We start from the raw sequence: 26131 nt of genomic DNA, 5'->3' as shown, positions 1-26131 counted from the left end.
TGTGTGTGTGTGAGAGAGAGAGAGAGAGAGAGAGAGAGAGAGAGAGAGAGAGAGAGAGACCCTTGCTAACTGCACCTGTAACGGAGTGAGTAGCGGAACACTAGGGAAAAAAATACTGTCGCTCTGAAAAATTTGGTCTCATTTCACGAATTTAGAAAAAGCGAAACTTCCTCTCAAATCTCCTCAGCAAACTTGTCTTTCCTTCCTTTCTTCTGTGTTTGCTTTCTTTTTGTACTTTTCCTTCCTCTTTTCTCTGATTGTCTCATATTTATCGCCTTGAATGAGGAAAATAGGAAAGTAGGGAAATAATTCGTTCTTCCAGGTGTATTTTTTTCTATTTTCTTTTTCGTCCTTTACGTTTACAAGAAAGAAAACATTAATACATCTTTTCTTTATTCTAGCTCCTTTTTATCATCATTTACGTCTAGCAATAGGAAAACATCAATGCAATCCTCATCGTACTCTAATTACTTCGGAGTTTCGAGCGATTCACTTTTGTTTTCATCACTTTCCATGACCCGTTTAGGTGTGCACGTGTATTTGGGTTGCAAGGTGAATTAGTCCCACCACCAGGTAGACAGGTGTCACCATCATTGCACCTGTTGTTGTTTACTCTACCCCCCTTCCCCCTCCCATCCTCCCTCCGTTGCTAGGCTATCAGTCGTGTTGTTGCATCCACCACCAGTTAAGTACCCATTCTCTCTCTCTCTCTCTCTCTCTCTCTCTCTCTCTCTCTCTCTCTCTCTCTCTCTCTCTCTCTCTCATACATCCCTTCTCCTCCTCTCGTTATCCCAATCTTCTATGTCCTTTTCTTCTCTCCCCTTCCCTCCTATCATCATATTCACCCCTTCTCATTCCCTTTTACTTTGCATCTCTCTCCTAACCAGCCATACATCCTTTCTCCTCCTCTCATTATCCAAAGCTTCCTGTGTCCTTTTATTCTCCACCCTTCCCTCGTATCATCATCTTCATCCCCTCTCATTCTTTGACCTTGTATGCCCTCCCAGCCTCCCATCAACCCCACCCGCCCCCTTCCTCCTTCATCCCAGCTCTCAACCCTCCCCCCTTACCTGGCGCGCACCCCCCCCCTCCCGTTAGAGCCTCCAGGAAGCGTCACAGGTGAGATGTCTGAAGTTACAATAGTCCGCTGCTCTGCGCCGCTTCACCTGCAGCCCCCAGTCACAGGTGCAGCTCGTGACCCTGTCTGTTTGCTCTTATATACTCGCTCTTGTCTGACCCGTTTTAGTGCCCACCGTGCCGTGCCGCCTGCTGGTAAGGGTTGACTGTCGCTGCGTGTTGGCGGTGGTGAAATTAGTTTACAGACGCAGCAGTTGACGTTAATAAGTTGTTTTGTGACCGCTAGCAACACACACACACACACACCTCCCTTCACACTGACACATGACATCCTGACGAAGGGCTGCCATGCGTGTTGGTCCCTTTGTTACGTCAAGGGAGGCCGGAAGGGTGCGTGGTCACGTTGCATGGAATCATCATACTCCCTCACATCCTCCACCCGTCACCTCCCTCCCTTAGGCCGGCGGGTGCTTGTGACTGGCTGTTCCGAGGTGCTTTCAAGGTCGACCCCTGGAAATGTTTGCCTTCAGTGTCTGTTTCTTGTGCTTGGATCGTACAATTCCTCATGATGAAAAATTACGTCGGTTTTTTTTCAGACGCATCCACCTCTCATCCACTATTTCCAAAGGCCATATAGAGGATGAATCTGTTTTTAATGAGTATGTATGTAGTTTAACGGTACAGAGGGTCAAACTACCACCGGGGTGTTTATGTAGTTTCACGGTACAGAGGGTCAAACTACCACCGGGGTCATAAAACTACCTACCCCTGGAAATGCTGAAAACTCAATACGAAAGCCTTGTTGTCATATGTGTGCTTGGGTGCCGAAGTTTTGAAGAATATGACTCTTAGGGTTCTTTTTTTCCCACGTGCTGAGCTTCGTCGGGGCTCGTGTCTTGTATTTCTGATTCAGTGATTTATGTTCGCCCGATAGTCAAGTTGTCATTTCCCATTTTTTTTTTCGTGTTTTATAGCTTTCTGTCAGCTATAAATGTCAGTCAGTTATTGATAAATTTCTGATGGTATTTGAGTTATGATTGGTTTTTGCCTTTGATCTTTTTCCTATTCTGGTTCATGTGTTCCTTCTACTTGTTCTTCTTTTTGTTATTGTTCTTATTCTCCGTCTTGTTTTGCCTTCCTCTCTTGTTCTCGTTCCACATTTTCCGCCTGTTTTCTCCTCTTCTTTCTTTGTTTGCGGGAGTCTGTTTCTCATGTTTAAGGATGCGTGCTTAAATACTCGCCGTAATACTCATTATCCGTCATTTCGACAGTTGCGGCCCCGTGATTGTATAGCCATAGCAAATAAATCAAATCCGTCATTTCGTTAGTGTATCATCACCCCTCACCATAGCACCTCACCAATTTTTTTTATGCCCTTGAACTGTCTCCTCTGCTGAAAAAAAAAAAAAAAAACAGGACACACATAAGTTAGCTTCCCATGCACAGGTCATTACATTCTAATAGTAGTGGGAGTGGCAGCAGCAGGGGTCCGTCACTCTGGAGTCTGGATGTCGTGACTTCGATCTGACGTTTGTAGGCGGTGTATGGTCGCTGGAGAAGGGAGCGTGTGCGGGTGGCATATTTCCAGTCTCAATGGGTATGTGGTCCCTGAATGAAGACGCTCGGCTGTAGCTTCGAAAATAACCACGGGGTGTTCTGGAAAATACTTTCATGGTGATTCCCACTTAAAATTACCCTTGACGATTCCCACCAAACCTGATCTGTTTAAGAGTGGGCGTCACATACCCATACAGAGAAGGGATATACGCGTGTGGGAAGGGGGGGGGACACCTCTCGTCTCACTGCTAACGGGGGACACCATTAATTAATAGTACTGAGCCTTCATCCTTCAAGTACAAAAAGTTATTTAATGGCGAGCCTTCCTTTCTAGTAGTGAGGAGAGTTTGACATCTATTTTGGGAGCTGCCATGTATAGCTCGTCTAACTTCTTGTAGTATACTTATATTCTAGTGCAGACAACTACTGTAACGTTGAAGACCTTGTAATAATGTTATCTAACTCTTGCTTTCTCCAGCAAATACAAGCAGACTGCAGTTTTTTTTCTTCTAAAGTGAACTATTTTCTTATCCCTTCAATAAATCAGTATAGCTATATAACGGTGGTCCTTTCTCTTTCCAGTATTGCTGCAATCACTAAGGTACAAACATGAGCCACGCAGATCACATGGGCCACGGGGATCACATGGGCCACGCCGGTATGGACCACGCCAGTATGGGCCATGACCACGGGGACCACTCAGGGCACGACATGGCCACGGCCGTGGTGAACACAACCATGAAGGCTGTGATGGCGGCTATGCAGCCCGAGAGTGCCATGGACCACTCAGGTATGTGTGTGTGTGTGTGTGAGAGAGAGAGAGAGAGAGAGAGAATGGTTAGTTAGTTATCATCATTAACACAAAATAGCCCAACATCACCTAATATATTGTGTCATTTCCTTAACTGACTACCGATTTACTCCATTTTCCACTAATCATGTATTGCTTTATACCAGATAGCCACCTAGTGTATTGTGTCAGTTTATTACCGATTACTTCAAAATATATAATGTTACCCCATGTACGTAGTAATTAAAAAGATGCCCCTTTCACCGAGATGGCAGCACTAACCTTTAATTCCATAGCTTATAGTGCTAACACAGTTTTACCTTTGGCAGGTCATGCCGCCGCAGAGACCATGCAGCATGCACATGCGCATGCCGCCCATGGCACGAGGGATATGGACATGGACATGGACATGGACCATGGCATGAGTGTGAGTGTATGGCAGGACAAGTCTCCAGGGTATTGCGTGTTTGTTTGTGTGTGTATAAATGCTGGAAGGTTTCGCCCCAAAGTGAATATTTAATTGACTGACCGGTAGGTATGGCAAAAAACTTAAATTACTGATCCAGTTTTTTTTTCCTGTCACTTGTGTTGATATATAATTTGTTTGTGTAATTTGTTTGCATGTGAATGAATGAAAGCTTATGATTGTCATTTGATATTACACTATATTTTTTTTAAGGAGTATATGGACTCCTCCCTTATACATGAAAACACTGATGACAGGTCATTACTTGCTGAGGGAACAGGCACCAGGTTCAGTCCTCCTTCAGCCTGTTAATTGATCAAACATTCCTTGCTACGTGTTTCACCTGGGGACCCAGCAGTAGCTATTTGTCCTTGTTACCTACTTTGTCGAGCACAGCATGTCTACTGTTGCAGCTGTCAGTCACCGAGAAACTAAAGTCAACACTTTCCAGGTTTTTATCTGTTTGTTGAATATCGCCCACTTCCACTTAGCAAAAAGGGTGATTTTTGTTATATTCGTTGGGAGGGTTTCTTCATGATTACAATGTTAATTAGGATTTTACAGATTGAGAAGAATGATTTGGTAGATAAAATATAAACTTCCAAGTTTAAAAATAACTTGCAACAGGGAGAGGAGTTTGTATGTCTCCCATGGTTAAGTGAACTGAACTTGATGTTGTAATTTCTTGTACACTTCCTCATTCAGATATGAGGAGGATGACTGCCACTGAAACAAAAGTGAAAGATGAGTGACCTTTGCAGATGAGCTTCCACATGGGCTACAGTGAGGTCATCCTGTTTGACTGGTGGAGCATCGACTCTGTTGGTGGCCTCATAGGTTCCATGATAGGCATCTTTATCCTGGCAATGCTCTACGAGGGACTCAAGTACTGGAGGTGAGGCCGTCTGAGTCAAGTACTCATGTAGTCCTATACATTGTGCCTGAGGAAGTTTCAGGACATTCAGGGCCGTATTATAAGACATTTCACCGCCCAAGAACACATATTTGACAAGGCTTTTCTAGGAGTCGTGGGCATTTCCAGGGGTAGTTTAATGACCCTGGTGGTAGTATGACCCTTCTGCTGTACCGTGAACCTTAAGAAACACTCATTAGAACCCGACTGACCCACTCTTTGGCCTTTAGAAGTAGCTGATGTAAGAAGCCGAAGTGTCTTATAATACCGACCTCATTGTCTTGGTAAATATACTGTTGCTCAAAAATTCCCCAGGAAGGTTTTGGTCTGTGAATCTTACTCATTGGCATCTCATTGCGTATAGTCTTAAGCATGAGCAGTGGTGCTTGAGGTGAAAACAACCAAAAAATTTGATGCATTTGATAATGATGCATTCCTCTGTGCCATTTGCTGGTTTTGTCCCTCTTCTTGCAGGCCTTCAGGTAACTAGATGGAATGAGACCATGACTTATTACTTGTAAACAGTACTGACATGATTTTTTTTTCACAGAGAACACCTCTTCAGGAAGTCCATTGCAGCAATGCAGTATTGTGCCAGTGTGGAGAAGGGCAGCATCAATGAGCAACCTAAGCCCTCACAGTATGTAACCTTTTTCTTAGTCTGTAGACACTTTATACTTTTCTGTGGGTACTGAATGAGTAAAGATGTTGGGATGATCATTGAATTGAAATATTAAACATTTTGTATCCTCAGAATGCAGTTACACTAAGGTCAATTTTGTATTATATATCTGTTTTGCTTTGTCTATCTTCCCATTCTTCAGCTAGTCATAGATGTGTTATTGTGGTCTCTTCATCAGGTATTCTTCTTGTTTTTCTTCTTCTTGTGGGTAAATGTGGTATGAAGCCAAATTAATCTGGAGCATTTCATCTATTTTGATGTGATAAGACTGGTTGAAAATTTTGTTTTCAAATTTAATACCAAGGACTTTACAAATCTTTGGCCCACTATGAACAGTGAATCTTTCTGAGAAGATCTGGAACACTTAGTGGATGTATACATGAGGTCAAAACCAGGCAAAAAGTTATAATATTAGTAAGAGACTTATTACAGTTTTTAGATGAACTGAGACTAACGAAAAACAAAAATGTATCCCTCTCAACAGCATAATGATCATGACCAAAGTAAAAAATTTGTGCAAGTACACACTATAATATTTGCAGAACAATATAGTGTATTGATGCATTTCTTGGGACATATCATTGTTTGTGTTGTTAAGTAATGGAGACTATTCAAATTCAGTCACTTCCTCCATTTCTTTACCATATCAAATTTTACACTGATGTGTTCTACACACTATCATCCCCTCTTGCCCATTATACCATTTGATCATTTGGTGTTCAAAGCATTTGCTAAGAACAAACCTCTTGCCACTTATGTCTACAAGGAAATGCCCATTTTGTATTCAGTGATTTGTAGAGAAAATTAATATAATTAGATCCTTTTCAAAACTTATATTCTGCAACTACTGCTGTCACATACAAAAGGAATAGCAGTAAAGGACCAAATAACGGTATTAGTAATGACAGCCAGAGTAATATTAATATTTCTAAATTAAATGAAATTGTGTTAACATAAACCCTGTCAAAAGTGCCATGTGTGATCAAAACCGTTGCTTGGGATATGCCATGAACACCTGTAGGTGTTCATTCATTCATTGTTAGTATGCAATTGAACAGCAATATGGGAAATAAATTTACATGAATTACAATGCTAGGTGAGATGTGTGTGTGTGTGTGTGTGTGTGTGTTTCAATGGTATAATACTGTGTTTTGTCCCTGTGCTGCTGCTGCTGTAGGTATATGGAGCAGATCGTTATGCCCCCCAGGTAAGTACAAAGTGTTTGTGCTGCATGCCCTGGGTGATGACTTTTGTACAAGCTTGTGTTGGTTCTCCTCTCTTTTTTTAGACAGGATGGAGGAAATGAAAATCTGCTCAGTTCATGGTCTTGTATGGACGTTTTAGCCATCCATGTTTTCCATGATCAAATGCTTAAATAATTAATGAAACATCAGCTCCTTGGTGGATTTTGATCAGCCAATCAAGAAAAATGCAGTAACCTAACAATCAGATTTGCTAGTATGAGGTTTAGTTTTGTTTATTTCTGCATGCAGAATTTGGTTTTGCCACTGCTAACCAAATGCCAAGCAAGATTAAAGCTCACTTTAGGATTCTAGTGAGCTGCCTATATTAAGGTCATGATCCTCAGCACATTTACTGGTGGCTTTGCATTTCAATATTATTTTCTTTGTGTTTGTGATTCATTTAGGAAAAATGGCATGAAACTTTTATGATTTCAACCTTCTGGAAAGCTTTTTACTGAAAGTACAGGCAACCATTGCTATATGATCAATCGCTAATACAATCTTGATCACTATTCCTATGCCACCTTACCTTATTAGAATCTCGCTTAGTATTTTACTTTTTTATGAAATACTATTATTTTACTGGTGCATTATATGTATCATGTTATGACTTAATGCTATTGGTATACAATCACTGACATTATAATAGTTTGAGAAATTTATCCCAATCCTATAGCAAGAGATGCCTGTATTACTGTACCTTGTCTTGTATTTCTTTTGTAATTCAAAGAATTTGGTCATTATTTGCCTATGCACAATTGTCTCGTATTGTTTCAAATACGGTGTCTTTACAATTACGACATTGAAAATGTAGTTTCTTATGCTTTGGAGACACACAAGTATGTCAGTAATGATTTAAAAAAAAGACTGTCAGGAACCTTCCAGCAAAGAATCTGATTAAAAACATTAATAGTAAAATCTCAATATCCACACTAGATTGTTACTGCACCAGGAAGATGCAAATTTACATTTTGCCTTTTTAGTAATGCTGAAATGGATCTTAAAGGATTAGATTCATTTCGAGTTTTGCCTTAAAAATACAAGAGAACTGAATTCTGATCTGGTACTTTCAACTTGAAAAATACAATAAATACAATGTTCTATACTTTATACAATTTGGCATATGTAACTATATACAATTTCCAACACATTCAATTCCACAGGTACACTAATTACTCAGAACAGGAACATATAACATGACTGAAGAACAAATTGTGGCACAGTGCACACCTAATGTTACTAGATAACACAGTAGCTGGTAAAAGAATAAGGAAGGAGTGTACTGCATGTTAATGAATAAGTCACTTAAGCATCTAAAATATGGGATCACTTGAAAGAAAAACACTGAAGACAGAGTTTATAATGGGTGACGGAGTAATCTTAGCATCTTTACAATGAATGTTTTGCAACTACAGGCAAACCTTGCTTTACAGACATTTGCAGAACAAAATTTGCTGTAACAAATTTTACTACCCTTCCTCAAGTAGCAAACATCAATATTCACTTTATCTTTATCCCCAAGGGCTATTTTAAACCCAAGCACAGCACCCTCACTAGCTGGTTCCTACCAACCATCCTCCTCCCACTCATGTATTTACCTAGTTGTAGTTTTACAGGGCCTGGGTTTATGCTCATGTGGCAAATTAGCACTTTAAAAACACCTAAGCAAAGCTGGGGTTCAACCTTTGGTGTAATTGCTGTGCACAACAATTTTCTGGTTAGTGAGCTGTTTCTCAGGAATGCAAGCTGTTCATAAAACGAGGTTTGCCTGTATTTTTAAATGCCACCAACTGAAATTTTTGTAGAACTTAGTCTTGTTCTTGATTGTCATACCAGTTCAGAGTAGTAACTTGTAGATGTATGCTTCCTATCTCCTCTGCTAAATCCATTATTTCCTGTTGACTATATTTTCTAAACTGTTCTTCCATGGCACCATTAGCTATCGTTCAGTGTTATCAGACTTCAACATATCTTTTCACTGCTGTACTGGCTTCACATCATACAACAATTTTGAATACAGATCAGTGTATGCAGCTTCACTTTATATTTCTTATACCTATAAAGACTTTAATTGCTGCACCAACTACTGCTCTTACATTCAGTCTTCTTTTATGCACCTACACAGTTATATTAATTATAGCATTTATGATTTATTAAAACTATATTTTCCTATTTTTGAAAATATGTCAAACCTGACATAACTTCAGTTTGAATATGAACACAACAATGCAGATGAAAAGTTTTTACAGATGATTGATATGGCAGCATACTCACCCTTCACTTCTTACAGGATGAACATGCTGAGTATGGACCACGGGATCCAGACCTTGTTACACGTGCTGCAGATGATAGTGAGCTACTTCCTCATGTTAATCTTCATGACATACAATGGCTGGCTGTGCATAGCAACGGTCCTGGGGGCAGGCTTTGGCTACTTCCTCTTCGGGTGGCGCAAGTCTGTGGTCGTGGACATCACCGAACACTGCCACTAGTCCCCTCGTGTGGCTGCTGCGGACAAGAGTTGTGAAGTGGTGATAATTATTATTTTTTTATGGACTAATGTGATATAGTTCTGGTAACAAATTGAAGCTATAGTAAATATTCTTGTTACATCAGGATATAAGTATCCATGCCACACCATGCTATGGCCTTAGTGGAAGCAAGATGATGATGAGGAACATTTACAACATGCAAGATAACCTACAAACACCCAAGAAAATAAACTCCACAATTAATTTGGAGGAGTTTTATAATAAAACAATTATGCAGCTCTATTCAGACTTTGTACATACTGTATAATGCAGCAGTGAAGTGACAATTCATTTATGACACAATGAAAAGCAGTCCAGTACCACAATCTACTTTCAAATGTTTTACTTATTGTGAAATGCAATATCTCTTAGTACATGGATATTTCATGTTATGTTATCTTCTTAATAATATAGTATTATAATAAAAAGAGGCTTGGTAGCTCTGTCCAAAGACATGAATATTCTCTATCCAGTGCATACAGAGCCACTGTTCATATAAAAAACCCATCCCAATTATACACTAATCTGTAATTCCCTCAGCCACAAACTCCAGTAAAGATGCCAGATCCACTTGATATTTAATTTAATACAAAAAAAGTCAACTAAAAACTGTTATGCCAACTTGTTGTGGTTTATAAACTATAAGCTGTGGCTGGTGAACCTCCAAGGAAAGTGTACTGGTCAAGATTCAGTGAGGCTGAGATGGTTGCCATGGTTGAGGAAATGCAGAAGAAAAGTCATCATCACAGGCAAGCATGACGGACATGATACAGTGAGTTTGGCGGCAATGGTAAGGGTAATGACGACTACAACAACAACAATGGCACAGAAAATACGGTGGCAATGCTTCTCATATATGCAACAGACAGCTCACCAACACGATAATTCTCATGCACTAATGTATTGTATGCTTGGTTTAGAGTGTACATCAAAGCATTTTGTGAAAAAAATTGCTTTGAACACTCAAACTTCTATTTCAATTTAGAAAACATTACATAGTAATAGTAACCACTAAAATCTGATGGAAGTTACTCTATGTAAAAGTAGTCATCTGTTGTTGCTGTGTGCACTTTTCAGGGAAAATAGATGAAAATTAAGCCACTGACCCAAAAAAGGAAAGGTCCACATCTCTCTATTTTTCATATTTGCAGATTTTTATCTTAGTAAAGGTCTGCCTGTACAGTAAAAAAATGTAGTCAGTACAAGTATCATCTAGGTTGTAGAATGCATGTGGACCTTTCCTTGTTTGATCAATGGCTTTTTTTCATATCTTTTTCCCTGAAAAAGTGCAGACAGCAACAGACCACATAGAGACAGCATTTTATGACAATGTTATACATCAGGTATGGGGGCTGAAATCAGTCATGTTTGTTGCGATGGTTGGGAGGAACCAAAGTGTCTGCTGATTTCAGCGGACTGGTTGTCCCTGCACAATTACAGCACTAAACAATATCCCTTTTTCACAGGTAACTTACTCAACATATGCCATAAGAACTAGAGAAAATGTTTTGAAATATGTATGTATTGAGACTTGAAATAAATGCAACAATGGTTTCAGGCCAGATACAAGTATTAAGCTTTTAAAGGCTGTTTTGTTGTGTGCATCCCAGTAAATCATATGTAGGCTAGTAAACGACATGGAAATAATGCTTTTAGTAAAAGTTAGATGCGGTGCATCAATATATACCATCTTGGGAGACCTGAAAACAGTCTGCAATCACTGGCTATTCATGAGTTTGTGGCCAAGGGAATTATATATATATATATATATATATATATATATATATATATATATATATATATATATATATATATATATATATATATATATATATATATATATATATATATATATATATATATATATATATATATATATATATATATATGAAATGCAATTATCAGAGTGGAAATGGCAGGTGCTAATAAGGTATATGTACGAGGGTGTGCATTTAGAGTAACTCCTACAAGCCAGAATATATATCATTTGCATCTTATTGGAAAACAATGTGGTGCTATGTGGGTCCAGGATATTAAGAAGTCATGAGAAGAACACTTGATATTGAACTCTGTGACTAAGCTCTGGCAGACCATGTGGTTGACTAAACTGTGCCCACAATGAGTGCCATAAAATTTTACGAGTAGGCTGCAAGCTATTTCCAGTTGTCACCCTTATGATATAAAGCAGCAGTCATGTGTGGACACAACAGGTCCCATCCTTAATGCAGCATACACAATACTACTAAAAGCATCAATTATACGTTATACACCAGACATTACTGCAGTTTATATTTGTTGGTTATTTTAAATGGTGTGTCAGGTGATCTCCAGGGGGGACCATGATAAACAAGACCTTTATGGTTATATTTTTAAGGTAGGTAATTAAAGCGATGAACGGGTATTTTCCCAGCTGTTTCCTGTCAATGCTTCTCAATAGTGTATATTTCAAAAGTGAGTGTAGGACTTCTGAAAACTATTATTGGGTTTCCATTTCCCAATTTCTTAATTAAAATGCCTTTTCCACTTGTGGATTGAGATGAAAGAAGGAAGCAAAAGAAAAACAAAATATAAGTCTTAAGAAAAAATGTAACCGAGATACTTCCTTACTCCTAGAAAAAATATGGTCCCAAGGGGTTCTTAGCCCTTTTTATTTATTTATTCATTTATTTATTTTTTGGTGGTGGGGGGAAGGGTTACCTCTAACAACTTACATGGAAACACATTCTAGATTCACGTATCAATGATAGTCCTAAGTAATGGAAACAATTAGTTGTAATACAACTTTCTTGAAAAGTACAACAAAAAATGGAAAATCCCACAGCAGTGCCCCAAGAACTGGGTGTGAGCAGTGCAAATGTCACCATGTAAAATGACTACTGCTGCTGCTGCTACTACTACTACTACTACTACTACTGAGTATGAAGTTCCTATGAAGGAATTCAGAAGTTGAACCAAATCTCACCAAACAACTTCACCGATATTTAAAATCAGTATATGTAATCAAATATGTATGTTACTGTACATACCAATATGAATTTTTTAGTGTAATAAAAAGTTGTCAGAATACTATTCTTTTATTACCTTTCTAGCATAATGTTTTATTTATTACACCCCAAAAGTGATTTATGCCAACTCAAGGATAATTGTATTGTATCAAAAATGTGATCCACTTCCAGGATTTCATGCTCAGATTGAATTTTGTTCATTCAGGGGGTTCAACTGTACAAAGTGGTTTAATCAAATCAAAATATATGTGGAGTAAGATAGACTGAGTATCACTGCAGTTACGGTAGTTTTGCTCATGCAGTAATTAGTAATTAAGCGCAATTCAAAGTAGGTTAAATATTATGTGCATGATGAAAACATAGATGGGTGATGAAGTCATTAATTGTGGATCACAGTTGTGAGAAAAACATGCTGAAATGGCCTACAAAATTCAAAGTTCTCATTAAAATACCTTGGGTATGTGACTTTCTTGTCTCAGACAAACACACTTCACACCAGAACAACCAAAGCGATGATTCCTCCAGCAACAAAGAGGAATGGCAACCATGTTTTGATGAATCCCATGAAACTGAAAAGGAATGAGTACAATAAATTTTACTTCAAAGCTACAACCTGTAAAATTTTATTTACTTATAGACTATCATAAGACTTTACTCAACTTGAGATGCAACTGTTAGTGATAATGCCACCTGAAATAGGACAAAGAAACCAAAATTCAAGGCAGCAAATTGCTGGTTTTAGTCTGCGTGGGAGTCCAAAGTGGGATCATGGTTTGAGGCCCTTTCAGGATAGCCCCTCTTGTATTTATATAGAGTATGTGACTAAGTGCCTTTACAACAATCAGCCCAACAAGGAAGGATATAATTTTCTTGTCATTGTCAATCTATCAATCTATTTATCCATTACCAAAATATCTATAAAATGGCATGATATATTCACTAATACACATGAGAACACCCTTAGATGAAACTTAGGATTTGATATTCCTAGTCCTTACATAAAATAGGCATAAAACAAAATTAAATAATAAGTAAGTAAAGGCAGGTCAGATGTTAGAGTATGGAACTAGTTACTGGAGAATGTTTGTTTCATCTTGCATCCTGAAAGGTTACTAATCCAACATTTTATACCATTACACATTTACAAATACAAGCAGGAACCAAAAAAATAAAGAGGAAACTACTCACCTGACATATCTTCCATGAATCAGCATTAGGAAGCATAACTTGACCATGTTCCAGTTGGAGCTGCCATCATAGTGCATCAGGTTCAGTGCCATGGCAACGTGTGAGTGACAGTTGTCGCAAAACAAGTTGTGCTGAAAAATACATCACTTTAGTCTTGCAAGTTATGAGTATTTGTGATGTGTGCTCCTTTTAAACACATATAACTAGCAGACTGCAGCAAGGTTATGTTTACAACTCTGGCATAATGTTTCCTCCTAGATCAGCCTCCCTCAAGTAAATGTGGTTGGAAGAAGTCTAGTTCCTCCAATCCCTACATACTGTTTCTGCAATATCAATACCCAAAGTAGGAAGTTGCTGGTTATCATGCATTTGAAGATACCCTAAATTTAACCTAACCTAACAAAACCCAAAACAGTTACTATAGGTCTTGACTCAGAAAACTCATATATACTTCCTTACTAATGAGACTTTCTATACAACAAAGTGAGGTTATTCTTTGTTGATTAATACCATAAGTTGCTGGCTATCATGTGTTTGATGATACCCTAAACTTAACCTAACCTAACAAAATCACAAAAATAACAATACATCTTGACTCACAAAAATCATCTATTTTTCCTTACTAAAACAGACTTTCTATATAACACAGTGAAGGCTTTCTTTGTTAATTCATGCTCAAGGTGTCTGGATATCATGTGTTTGAAAGTTCCTTAAACTTAACCTAACCTGTTGGAAATACAATTTTTGTTGCTTAAAACTTTTTAATTATATAGTTGTATTAACCAAAATTCACAAAATTCCCAGAAACTTTCTATTTTTGAAGAAAATTTCCCACTCATTGCAACCCCAACCTCAAAGGCATGTTTCTGGCATATAGTACTACTGTCATGTCATTTTAAATTGAACAATATGCTTTAGGATGACTGCAAAGTAATGGTACGAGTCAAGTGATATTGCTGCATGGAATTACAAAATGAAAAAAGAATCCAATGAAAAAATATTTTCATGCAATAACCTTGCAGCTGAAGCAGTTAAAAAAAAAAAAAAGCAAATCAGACAACAGTAGAAATGAAGATGACAATAGAAGCATGAACTCAATTTCTTAACATAGCAAAAACAGCCCAGTTATGGCTTACCATCCTCCCCTGGTACTCCTGTGAGGCGAGCTGGATGCTGTTGTCAAATGCAGCAGGACCTCCATGTGCACGGTAAGGATCCAACATCCAGTACTTGGTGGGCCAGCCAAAGGCCATGTTGTCTTCAGACACAAAGTAGGGCCCAGCAAAGTCCCGTATGACTCCAGAGGAGTATGCAATGCCCATGTGTCCAATGAATGGCAAGAACCACCTGTAGAAGATGAATGTTTGGCTATTTGCTAATAAATTTGCTCTGCATCACAACAAAATGTCTACAATACTCATTATTAAATAGATAAATGTTACTTCACAGAGAAACAGAATTTAAATATTTTCAGTTGAGACATCACACTGAAATTAAACATCTGTTTTTGGTGCCTGTGGGAAGGCTCTCCATCCAGACCAAGAGGGCAAAACACTTACGATAGAAGGGGCAGAGGCGTCCACACAATGCAGCACGGATACCGGTGGCGACGGTGGTCCATCTTGCCGATGATCACTGGACTCTCTGGGGGGCTGGCACACTCAGACATCTGGATGGCACATTGGCAGTGCTGGGGGCAAGGAACACAAATAACAAAATGTTGGTAATGCTCTGCATCACCATTCTGATTACATACTGACAATACTGTATGTGCTTCAGTCTTTCACATTCATGAAAATATTTGCAATGTACAATGGGGGAAAGCCAAATGAGAAATGAATCTATTATAAATAAATGTTTTCCCAACAACCCGCCTGAGATCCAAACCCTCAACCCCTAAATGTGAGGCCTTGAGGAGGCAAATGGACGCCATTGGTAATGCATCTTTACATACTCATGGGGTATCTCTGGAAGGACTGTAAAATCAGCAATTACTTGGAGACTAAATCAAAACCTATTATAAGCAACCCTTGCTATATGACAGTACAGTATTGAATTCCATGACAAGTGGTTAAATAGCAAATTTCCTTTTCCCAATGGGTTCTATAAAAATAAAGGGGCTTAGCTTCCTAACCACATTCTTAAACCCAAATCAAATTTTTCAAAAAGGAGAATATACCATTTTTCTTGAATGTTTCTTATAGGGTCATTGGCAGCTTCAATTAGGGCATGTTTGCTTAGGCATTGTGTACCAATCATAATGGCTAATGTAACCATCTTGGCACAGTTTGTAGTGCAAAACGTCAGAATGAGATTCAAAGAGGAGGGGAATGGAATGCGATGCACTAAGGTGCTTCCTTCACATGGTTGCCTTCAAGCATTATTCAACTTCTTTTAATAGAAGACCCACCCTTCAGGAACTTAACGACTCAAGGCTGGAGGCTGCAGAACGCTTAGCCTCAGACCTTACTATTATTTCCGATTGGGGCAAGAAGAACCTGGTGTCCTTCAACGCCTCAAAAACACAGTTTCTCCACCTATCCACTCGACACAATCTTCCAAACAACTATCCCCTATTCTTTGACAACACCCAGCTATCACCTTCCTCAACACTAAACATCCTCGGTCTATCCTTAACTCAAAATCTCAACTGGAAACTTCATATCTCATCTCTTACTAAATCAGCTTCCTTGAGGCTGGGCGTTCTGTACCGTCTCCGCCAGTTCTTCTCCCCTGCACAGATGCTGTCCATATACAGGGGCCTTGTCCGCCCTCGTATGGAGTATGCATCTCATGTGTGGGGGGGCTCCACTCATACAGCTCTTCTGGACAGAGTGGAGGCTAAGGCTCTTCGGCTCATCAGCTCTCCTCCTCATACTGATAGTCTTCTACCTCTTAAATTCCGCCGCAATGTTGCCTCTCTTTCTATCTTCTATCGATATTTCCACACTGACTGCTCTTCTGGACTTGCTAACTGCATGCCTTCCCCTCTCCCGCGGCCCCGCTGCACTCGACTTTCTACTCATGCTCATCCCTATACTGTCCAAACCCCTTATGCAAGAGTTAACCAGCATCTTCACTCTTTCATCCCTCACGCTGGTAAACTCTGGAACAATCTTCCTTCATCTGTATTTCCTCCTGCCTACGACTTGAACTCTTTCAAGAGGAGGGTATCAGGACACCTCTCCTCCCGAAACTGACCTATCTTTCGGCCACCTCTTTGGATTCTTTTTAGGAGCAGTGAGTAGCGGGCTTTTTTTTTTTATTAATGTTTGCTTTTTTTGTGCCCTTGAACTGTCTCCTTTGCTGTAAAAAAAAAAAAAAAAAGAAGCTCATCCGTCAAGATAAGCTGCAGAGCTGCTGCAGGAAAGTTGTAGGGGGCTGACATTTTGGAAGAGCATCAGCTGATCAGACAGTGCAAAGAAAGTCTGGTGTGTGATTTATATAAACATTTAAATGTCAAAATAGCAGGGATTGCATGTAAGTGGTTAGTGTGCCTAGCTTTGAAGCCGTGGGCCCGGGTTTGAATCCCGGCTCGGGCAATCAGCATGCAGCTCACCTAGCTGCTCATTCACCCTTTTGGAATGGTCAATAAATGAATACCTGGGGAAGGTAAACTGAATTTGGATGTCACACCTGCCCTGTATCCCGGGGTAAAGCGTTCTTACCCACCACAGGCTCAAGGGCCAATGCGACAAAGATGAGCACGACAGCCAGGCACAGCTATAGCATATTCCCCCAACTTTACTACCCACCTTGCATATCTTTGAGCATAACTAAAAATTCAGTGAATATATGTATTTATAACTTCCAAAAGGGGTGCTGCCCCCCATTATTTCCCAATGTTGAAGTGTTTGAGTAGTTTGGATTTATCTGATATCGTACTCCTGTGTTGTTAAAGATTTTGGAAAACTACCACTTATATGGGACTAGGCTACTAATTTGGCGGGGCTGTCAATGTGGTGGGGCTTAGTAACACACAATTAGGTAAGGGTTGATTTATTACCAAGCTGTTCAAAACTTTATGGACTGTTTCCACAACACTAAACTCATGACACACGAAACTTGTGGTAAACTCCTTATCTAAACAATGTAATCGCAACACTTGCATCAAATGAGTAACGGGGTGACCAAACAAGCTGATAACACTCCTCCTCACCTCCAGGAAGAGCCTCTCCCCGTCCCTGCGGCCCCCGTGTTCCTCGTGCCAGGCTAACCTTCCGTCACCTTGCTAGTGTGCACATGCTAATAGGAGGCGAATGGATGGAGGGTGTGAGGGGCTCGAACACCTGTCACTTCAGCCACACCTCCACACCTCTCTCCTGCCAGTGCCTAGTGTTGCCAGATGGTGCAGAGAAAATTTCAGTAGATTGTTGCAAGAAAATTCAGTAGGTAGGTAAAAATTCGGTAGACGCACTTTAATATATATATATATATATATATATATATATATATATATATATATATATATATATATATATATATATATATATATATTCTTTTTTTTTTTTTGCGCTAAAATTAATTTTATTATTTTTTTTGTTATGTATTTTTTCCATCCGAATATGACAATCCAACAATTTTATGGAGAAACGAACAGTTTTTTTTTTTTTTTTCTGCAGCCTTTACGCCCTCAAGCCCGCAGCTTCAAAAATACTCCAGCTTCAGAACATAACTATCGGGGAACCGAACTAACTACTGGGGCTGACGGGGGACTAATTATCAATTAGGGGGCCCCCCCTCCTCCCTGACCCCCCCCCCTGTATGCCCCCCTTATGACCCTTATGACTTATTTACCCGAGTCCTCATTTCGCGGCACCGCAACAGCTGCTGCCGCCTTCAGTGCTGTAAACATTAGAGTAAACATTATCCCATATTTTCAAGAAAAAAAAAGCGTTTTGAAAGTCCTGAAGATTTCAAAAAACTACTGAAGAAGGTACATTTGCAAAAATATCCATAAATAAATATACTTAGATAAAATTAATTTAAATGTTAATAATTTAAAATTCTTCAATAATAAATAGGAAGATAAATAATAATAAAAAATAATAAAAAAAATAATAATTTCCAAAAAAAATAAAAAATGTGATAAAAATTACGAAAAAAAATAAATAGAAAAAATATATAAATTAAATTTTAGCGCTGTACGCAATATAAAAATATATATATATATATATATATATATATATATATATATATATATATATATATAGTGGTTCTTGTGATATATGTTATGTAGGTAAAATTAAGATAAAAAGCGTTATATCAGTATTTTTTTATAACTATTTGGTGAAAAATTGGAAAAAACTATACAAATTATAATTATTCAGAATTGATAAATTATTTCTGAGACATCAAAATTTCTGTAAATCCCATGATATTTCGGTGGATCTGGCAACAGTTCTCCTGCCTGCCGCTGTTGTAGGAATCATCTCGCACCAGCAAAATAACTCCCAGAGAGGTCCACCTTTACTTTTTTCTATTATTTCACTCACCACTATAATTTACTGGTCCTGTTTCGGCTCCAATACACGGCACAAATATCAGAGCAACACTTTTAATCAAGAAATGGCTTTATAAATAACGAACATGGGAGAATTTTTAGAAAGAATTACACCAAGTTGATGTTCACTATATTCTTGCTCGTTTGGTCTGTTGGTCTGGTGTGTTGTTGTCTTGCCGGCAATATCAACTTTACAAAGACCACAGTGGACAAACTAGAACAAAACCAGGCAAATTAACACGTTTTCCTGCGGTGTATTTCTCAGTGCGCATGCGTGGTGGACGTCAGAGCGACTTATTTCTGCAAGGAGGTATTTCTCGCAACACCGCCTCCTCAAAACAGATTATCGAACTCACCACATGGTATTTTCCCGTTTCTGACCCTATGTATTGGAAAAAGAGCATCAATAATTAACGGCTTTAATGATAACTTTGATTAAATTTCGTTATTTATGTGGGTACGATGGTTTTCGATCTGAAACTGATAAATGCAACGGTCAAAGTACGACAATTTGGTAACGCTGCTTCTCAATGTAAGATTCCTGTGGTTCCATATAATCACTAAATCAATGGCTAAGCTCCTTGTGGTAATTAAGGGTAAAAACTCTATTTGGTGAGACGGAAAATAAATGAATGTATTCAAGGAGTAGAGGCTGGCATTTTCGTACTCCATTTTTTCCCCTCTCATATTCACATTTACCGTTGATGTATATAGATGATCGTCATTTATCAGTCATATTATCAGGGACTAATATAAACAGCGTCTATAAGGAAAAAAATCCAAAATGCCAGTGATGACGCACCATAAGAGGGCCTGTGGTCTGAGCATCTATGGAAATCTATGTAAAATGAGGAAAACTCGTACGGCCTTACATTCTATAACCTTTCTGAGTAAATCCGCAGGATGTTATACGTTTCCAGAGTGACGGTATGACTCACTAAGCTAAAAAAAGATGTCATACAGAGGCGGGATATGAGTAATAATTACACCACGGAGGGTAATCAGCTGTTGCTCATCGTTACTCCCTCGAACCTTGGGACAGTGGACAGGCAGTCGCCCACACACCGCTGCCGCCGCCGTTCCACCTCCTCTCGCCTCTGTCAAAGCCTGGTAATTTCCTGCTGTTTACCTCTGCATTAAAGCGATAGCTTGTGTAAAGGTGTGACAATGTATGCAGACTCTCCGGCAGGAACATGGTGCATACACGTCCTTGAGTATCGATGGTCGCGTCACACGTCGATAAAGGGAAGATAAGTGCATCCCGCTGGCTCCAGGGGGATTAAAACCTTGATTGCTGGGTGGCGTCAATACTCCCCTGGCTTGTTTTCGATGCCTGTGTATGTATTAACCATCAGAAAATATGAGTATCACCCAGTTAACCCCCAGTTTGAAGTGTTATAATTCGCCATCCCGTCTTTTTGTCTCATTTCCGTGCCTGTCCCAGCCTGTTAGTTTGTGGGAGTGATTGATAAGTTGCATCATAGTCACACACGCTAGCTATGGCATGTGACTGGCAGTTAAATACCTATGCTATACCGCCACAAGGACACCGATCACCTTATTGTCCAGTGTCGCTGCCTCGGCTCATGTGTGGTATGCAGTTGCTATGGGAAACTTGAGTGACGGAATAAAAGTAAACAGTGGAATGGAATGCTTGTGTAAACGAGAGACGTAGTTTGAGGCATGCAATAAAACGCAGCAGATGTGGGCAAGGGGTGTGTCGCTGATGGAGGAAAAATTTTCTGGGTGAAGTGTCGAGTCAAACTCTTTCATCATATTGCGATATCGTGGTTTTAAGTATGCGGTCTGGCTTCCCAATGCCATGCCGCTTGGTTTTATGCAGCTGAAAGGATTTGATGACGTGTGGCTGGCAAGGATATAGCTGCTGTTTGTCGTGGCTGAATGAAGTCATCCCAGTCAATAATCTGATGTCTGAGGTAAAATTATCGGCTATCTGGTAACGCGAGCGGTGCATATCGCCCAGCCGGACTCGGACATTCTTGTCCTATACATAATATTGATCGGTGAGCGAGACGGGGTGGGGGGCGTTCCCAATGATGATTTTTACCATGTTGTTGCTTTACCGTGTGTGATTTAAAGGAGGTACGAGGAAATTGCGAGCTTACTGCGTAGCAACGATCGAGGTGTCACGTTGCGTCAGTTGTTTACCTCCGTCGCCTGCTGGCCGCGGACTCGGCTTAGCTGCTGCTTCTTTCTCTTCTTCTTTTCAGCTGTTCCGCTTTGTATCGCTTCTTAGGTCCTTTTGATTCTTCTTCACACTTAGATACTTCACTACGCACACTTAGTTACTTCCCTGCGCACATTTATATACTTCACCCTGCACTGAGCTCCGTTTTTCTGTTCGCCTTGCTTCCATGGCACGCCGTTGCTTTTCTATTTTCCTTTCCATTGTTTTCTTCACTTTAGCTAACTCTGGTCTTTTCTTTCTGCATTTCTCTTTTCTGTCCTTCTTTGTTTTCCAATATTACACTATTTTCTTTTTACTTTTTTTTTCCAACACTGCGTTGAACGACTCCATTGCATGTTTTGGGTGTACAGGCCTTGCTTTCTGGAAGGTATGATAAATTTTCAGACTATTATATACCCAAGAAAGGCTATGAAGAGTAGGCGGAGGTTCACGTGGTATTGACGTTTCATCCACGTACTCGAACAAGACATTTCTTGGGCCATGGCCAAGTCCGTCGGATTTCACGGGGTGCGATCATCCTAGATTTCTTCGTTCACCCTCTTCCAAGAATTGCTCTGATTACTTGGTGTAAAGTGGGTCATTCGCCAGGATAGGAAAAAAAGTAATCAGACAGGGAGTTGTAGGATGTCATTAAATTATGATGAGCAATATTTTCTGGAAATGTATTCATCCTGTTGAATTATGTATAAGCTTGCTGGCGTCATGAGCTCCGCGAGAATCTAATTTTACCTTTCCCTGGCTATGAAAAGCGCATTTTTATTTTACATCACTGGATCATGTTACGCTTAGGGCTTGACGAAGCTTTTTTTTTCCCAGGTGACGGACGCCCCTGCGGCCCGTGGCTTCAGGAGGAGGCCGGAGCCAAGGGTTGAAGGGTTTGCAAAGAGCGAATGTGTGTTCAACCAGTCAAGTCAGGCCTCACACAAGAACCGTGAATCATCTGCTTCAGCGGGCAATCAAAGGGATCAGGAGAGAAGAGATGCCTGAGGTGGCACATGATGGGGACACCGAGGGACGAAACAGAGATGAGAAAAAGGAGGGCGACGAGAGTGAAGGGCAGTCTAATGTCTCTAGAAAAAGGAACAACGATGGTGAGGTGGAGGCAGGTTATGAGAACGTGAAAGACTTCGGGATAAAGTACGACTGGGTGGATATTGAAGAAGTAAGGGAGGAGGACGACTACCAAGATGACGACGACGATGACAATGAATACGGCGACAGTGATGGAGAAAATTATTGGATCAACAGGACTCAGAAGAAGCGAAGTGAAGAAGAGAAGGAGTACATGTGGATCAGTGAAATTGACAGGAAGACCTACCTGAAGGTGATGACACCGCAGTACTTGCTTCTGGAAGTCAGGTCAACCTTGCCCATGCAGGTCCAGCATGTCAGGATGGCAGTCACACACCTGTCAAAGTAAGTGAATGTGTCACTGAAAAACCCTTTATAGCACAGACACATTAGTTAGTCCTTGGGCATATTTACAGATGTAGGCAGTAATACATGACACAATAGTACACATCAAAAGTTACCATATATATTCAACATCAGTAAAGTTACAGCTGAATGACTGAATGTAATGTATATTAAATTAATTTACAAATTGTCAGTCATGATAACACACACTATATCTCAACTCAAGAGCAACATACATACTTTGAAATCCTTGTTTGCATACACACACCTAGTGAAAGTAAGAATCAAGGGAACATTCATCGACATAACCTCTCTCTCATTACAGATTAAAAAGTCCCATTAAAATTGCAAGCTAAATCACGCCATTCAAATGAGAACAATGTACTACATGAGAACCCTCTATTGTTACAGTACTGAGAGTGATTCTACAGTCATCACCACACATAGTCACCCACGATTGTGGAAACTACTACAAACCAATGTTTCATTGTTTATCATCCATTAGTCAGTCACTTGACTGTCAAGAAACTTTCTGTCTAATGAAGCGTCCTTTCCCCAGAGTTTGGCTGTGGTGGGGTGTTGGTGTGAGGCACCGAGGACAGGAGAGGATGCCGTGGCTCTGTGTGGCACCAACCCAACGCCCAATACTGCAGGTAAGATTTTCATAGCATTTCATTTTGTGGGAGGGAATCTTAGGTCCCTCCATAATCTTGAGTAGTGCAAGCAGTTAAATTTTTTTTCGTTCATGTTTTGGAGGCATGGTGAAGGGGTATTAGAGTAGGCACGTGAGGAATGGTAATATAAAGTTGGGAGAATGCGCTATAGCTGTGTGTGGCGGCAGTGCTCATCTCCATCTCAATGGTCATTTGAGCCTGTGGTGGGAGAGAACCCAATAAACTGACACATGGCCAGTGTAACATCAGGGTTACCACAGTTTACCTTCCCTGAGTACCCATTTATCGATGTTCCCCCCAAAAAGAGGATGATCAGCTGGGGGGGCTGCACACTGACTGCCCAGGCCGTGATTCAAACTCAGGCCCGTAGTTAGGGATGCTAACCACTGCACCACAAAGGGGTAGGAACAGTAATAGATATCAATGAAATTTGGCATCATTGTGACATGTGTAACTCTTGATGGTGTTTCTGCAGGTGTGCAGTGCTGACGATGATGATGATGATGGGGACAAGCTATGGGACCTAGTGAACCATCAACAGTGGAAGCACACCCATGTGGCTGAAGGAGTACTGTCTTCAGTCACTCTCATCACTGACCCCTCGCAGGTTGCTGCCGCTGCTGCTGCTGCTGCTGTCCCTCACCGTGATAGGAACATTAACAGCACTACTGAAGCCATCCCTCTCATCACTGACCCATACCCAGCCCTTGCCTCCACCACAGCTGAGGTGGATACGCATGTTACTTCGTCCTTGGGTACAACAGCGAGGAATGATGTGCCTGACTTGCCCCACAAAGCCTACCTCATGCTGGGTGTGCCTCGCCCCTTCTTGGAGGATGCATCAGCCCAGACCATTTGTCGTACACTCATCACCCTCCTGGATGACGTGGTGTCTGGCAGTATACAGGAAGACTACCACCCAGCAGAAAAATCTGGAAGTCTTGAGAGGGAAGCAGAGGGTGTTGAGAATCCCAGTCTTGAGGTGTGGGTGGTGGAGAGGCTGCAGGCAGGGATTGAGGCGAGGGGAGAAGGGAGTGAGAGCAACGTTGGGACTGTGAACGAGTGTGACCAAGATGAGGAAAATGAGCATGACACACGAGGCTATGTGCAGAGGACCTTCGACTCAGTCACCAGCCGTAACTTTATTAACAGGTGCAAGGCAGAAAGGGTGAGTTATGTTAATGGATTTGCCACTTGTGTGAGTGCTGCAGCTGCCGCTTTCTTGTGTGGGGCTGAGGGCGGGGCACGGGGACAGCGGGTGGTGACACGGCAGCGAGTATGTGAACACCTCGACTGGCCCACGGCGACCCTGGAGTGGCATGACGGTGACCCTGATGAGGACCTCGCCTCCCAGGCACCCAGCAGGCCACCAGGTGTAACCATTACTGCTCCCACCACAGAGGATGAAGTGGAGTTTTGGGAGGCGGCACGGCAGGTGAGCAGGCAACGGTGGGAGTCTGTGGCAGGGGACAGTAAGGGCGCTGGGCTGCACATTCTTCACGGCTTAGTGGGTGAAGACAGTGAGGATGACACGCCCCTTCCTCGCTACCCGATGGTGTGCCTCCGCCTGTGCGACATCCACGGGGATGAGGAAGGTCCCACCCCCTCGGTGCTGCAGGCTGGGGGTGTGTTTGGCGTGGGGCCCCACTCCCTTTCACCACCCCGACATTTCCTCATCACACACACTGTCAACCTTCACCTGGAGGAGGGCACTCAGATCCTTAGCTTTTCACTGCACCACTCCACTCTCTTTTTCTCGCCGGAGACGGGACGAAGCTTTGCTGACGAGATCGAGGCAGCCCTCAAGAACTCCCTGCGAAGGCGGTGATAAGGCTGAGGCTGCTGCAGGTGTGAGCAGCTCGTCCTTCAGGGCGTCACTTAAGTGCCAATCTACTTAACTGATGTACGTGGGGAGTGAGGTAATATAATAGTTATTCATGTATACAAAAGGGTGGTTGTCGTTTGCGAGTGAACACACCCAGCGCAGGTGTGGTGGCTGTGCGGCAAGGCAGCAGCTTCTGTGATAGTGCTATAGGGCATGTGGTGCTGCAGCCTGCCCTGAAGACTGAATTAAAAAGAGGGGGGGGGAATCTGAAAATGTGAATCTCACCTAGTCATTGGTAAGGCACAAATGTGTAGCTTCACGAGGAGCAGTACACACACACACACACACACACACACACACACACACACACACACACACACACACACACACACACACACACACACACACACACACTTCTGTTTGAGGGTTGGCAGCCATGGGCTGAAAACATTCAGTCTGTGTTCAGTCCATGGCAACAAACTCTCAATAAACCATTAATTATTATTATTAAATATAATTATCACACACACACACACACACACACACACACACACACACACACACACACACACACACACACACACACACACACACACACACACCTCGTGGGGCATAACAAGGTGTGCTCTGCCTGCGGTGTCTTGCTTATTAAAAGAACAAGTGACACTATTTTTCTTAAGTGACGGGAAGCCTTATTGGTGCCGTGCCGTTTTTCACTGGTGCTGTTTAATTATAGTAACTCAACTGACTTAAAAATATATTCAATAAAGCATTTACAAAATATGTGTGCAGTTGATTATAAAGCATCTTGGCTTGGCTGGAGTAGGTAGGAAGACACCTACCGAACGGGCGCAAGCCACTCCCGGTGAGGTATCTATGGGAGGTGAGAAGGGAGCTGAAGCCCTCCAAAGACCCTTCCCATGTCCTCACTAACCGTTTCCCTATTGTCTCACCAACACCGGAGAGTAGTTCAGCATGCTCTCTAAAGACAGATCCTCTTTCTATCCACACCACACTACATTCACACAACATATACACCTTTTCCCAAAAT

General features: G+C 41.0%; 3 protein-coding genes across 7 annotated transcripts in view; 2 read left to right on the top strand and 1 right to left on the bottom strand.

Annotated features, from left to right (window-relative positions):
• The window catches only part of LOC126980337 (high affinity copper uptake protein 1-like), a 37036-nt gene extending 27206 nt beyond the window's left edge, over positions 1-9830 (top strand). For 2 of the 4 annotated variants that reach the window (XM_050830092.1, XM_050830091.1), the window contains exons 2-7: positions 3217-3424; positions 3754-3851; positions 4652-4785; positions 5354-5443; positions 6663-6692; positions 9020-9830. In XM_050830092.1, the coding sequence (XP_050686049.1) occupies positions 3244-3424; positions 3754-3851; positions 4652-4785; positions 5354-5443; positions 6663-6692; positions 9020-9221 (735 nt within the window). In that variant the 5' untranslated portion in view covers positions 3217-3243 and the 3' untranslated portion in view covers positions 9222-9830. The remainder of the gene's footprint in view (positions 1-3216; positions 3425-3753; positions 3852-4651; positions 4786-5353; positions 5444-6662; positions 6693-9019) is intronic. The other 2 variants (XM_050830094.1, XM_050830093.1) reach the window with 1 other exon arrangement.
• LOC126980338 (transmembrane protein 222-like) lies at positions 9089-17785 on the bottom strand. The gene is made up of 6 exons (XM_050830095.1): positions 17613-17785; positions 15013-15143; positions 14590-14800; positions 13454-13584; positions 12718-12834; positions 9089-9237 (listed from the first exon to the last, which is right to left on the bottom strand). The coding sequence occupies exons 2-5, from the start codon at positions 15120-15122 to the stop codon at positions 12756-12758; spliced, it is 531 nt and encodes a 176-aa protein (XP_050686052.1). The 5' UTR covers positions 15123-15143; positions 17613-17785; the 3' UTR covers positions 9089-9237; positions 12718-12755.
• Positions 17786-19895: 2110 nt separating this feature from the next.
• LOC126980334 (uncharacterized) lies at positions 19896-25863 on the top strand. Of its 2 annotated transcripts, none has more exons than XM_050830081.1 (4): positions 19896-20066; positions 21982-22581; positions 23141-23234; positions 23731-25863. In XM_050830081.1, exons 2-4 carry the CDS (start codon positions 22145-22147, stop codon positions 25081-25083), a joined length of 1884 nt encoding a protein of 627 aa, XP_050686038.1. In that variant the 5' UTR covers positions 19896-20066; positions 21982-22144; the 3' UTR covers positions 25084-25863. The 2 variants fall into 2 exon arrangements, with proteins under 2 accessions (XP_050686038.1, XP_050686040.1); XM_050830083.1 differs by lacking the exon at positions 19896-20066 and adding an exon at positions 20142-20293.
• The last annotated feature ends 268 nt before the right edge of the window (positions 25864-26131 follow it).

This window comes from Eriocheir sinensis, chromosome 44, assembly GCF_024679095.1.
Source record: "Eriocheir sinensis breed Jianghai 21 chromosome 44, ASM2467909v1, whole genome shotgun sequence".
In the NCBI taxonomy this organism is placed as follows: Eukaryota; Metazoa; Arthropoda; class Malacostraca; order Decapoda; family Varunidae; genus Eriocheir; species Eriocheir sinensis.
This window is presented reverse-complemented; position numbering and strand designations above follow the sequence as displayed.

Excerpts from the sequence above, each read along its gene's own strand:
- LOC126980338 (XM_050830095.1), bottom strand. The coding sequence starts at position 15,122 with ATGTCTGAGTGTGCCAGCCCCCCAGAGAGTCCAGTGATCATCGGCAAG. Across the intron at positions 13,585-14,589 it reads AGGAGTACCAGGGGAGGATG|CACAACTTGTTTTGCGACAA; the intron begins GTAAGCCATAAC and ends TGTATTTTTCAG. Across the intron at positions 12,835-13,453 it reads ATTCATGGAAGATATGTCAG|TTTCATGGGATTCATCAAAA; the intron begins GTGAGTAGTTTC and ends ATTCCTTTTCAG.
- LOC126980334 (XM_050830081.1), top strand. The coding sequence starts at position 22,145 with ATGCCTGAGGTGGCACATGATGGGGACACCGAGGGACGAAACAGAGAT. Across the intron at positions 22,582-23,140 it reads GCAGTCACACACCTGTCAAA|AGTTTGGCTGTGGTGGGGTG; the intron begins GTAAGTGAATGT and ends TCCTTTCCCCAG. Across the intron at positions 23,235-23,730 it reads CCCAACGCCCAATACTGCAG|GTGTGCAGTGCTGACGATGA; the intron begins GTAAGATTTTCA and ends GTGTTTCTGCAG.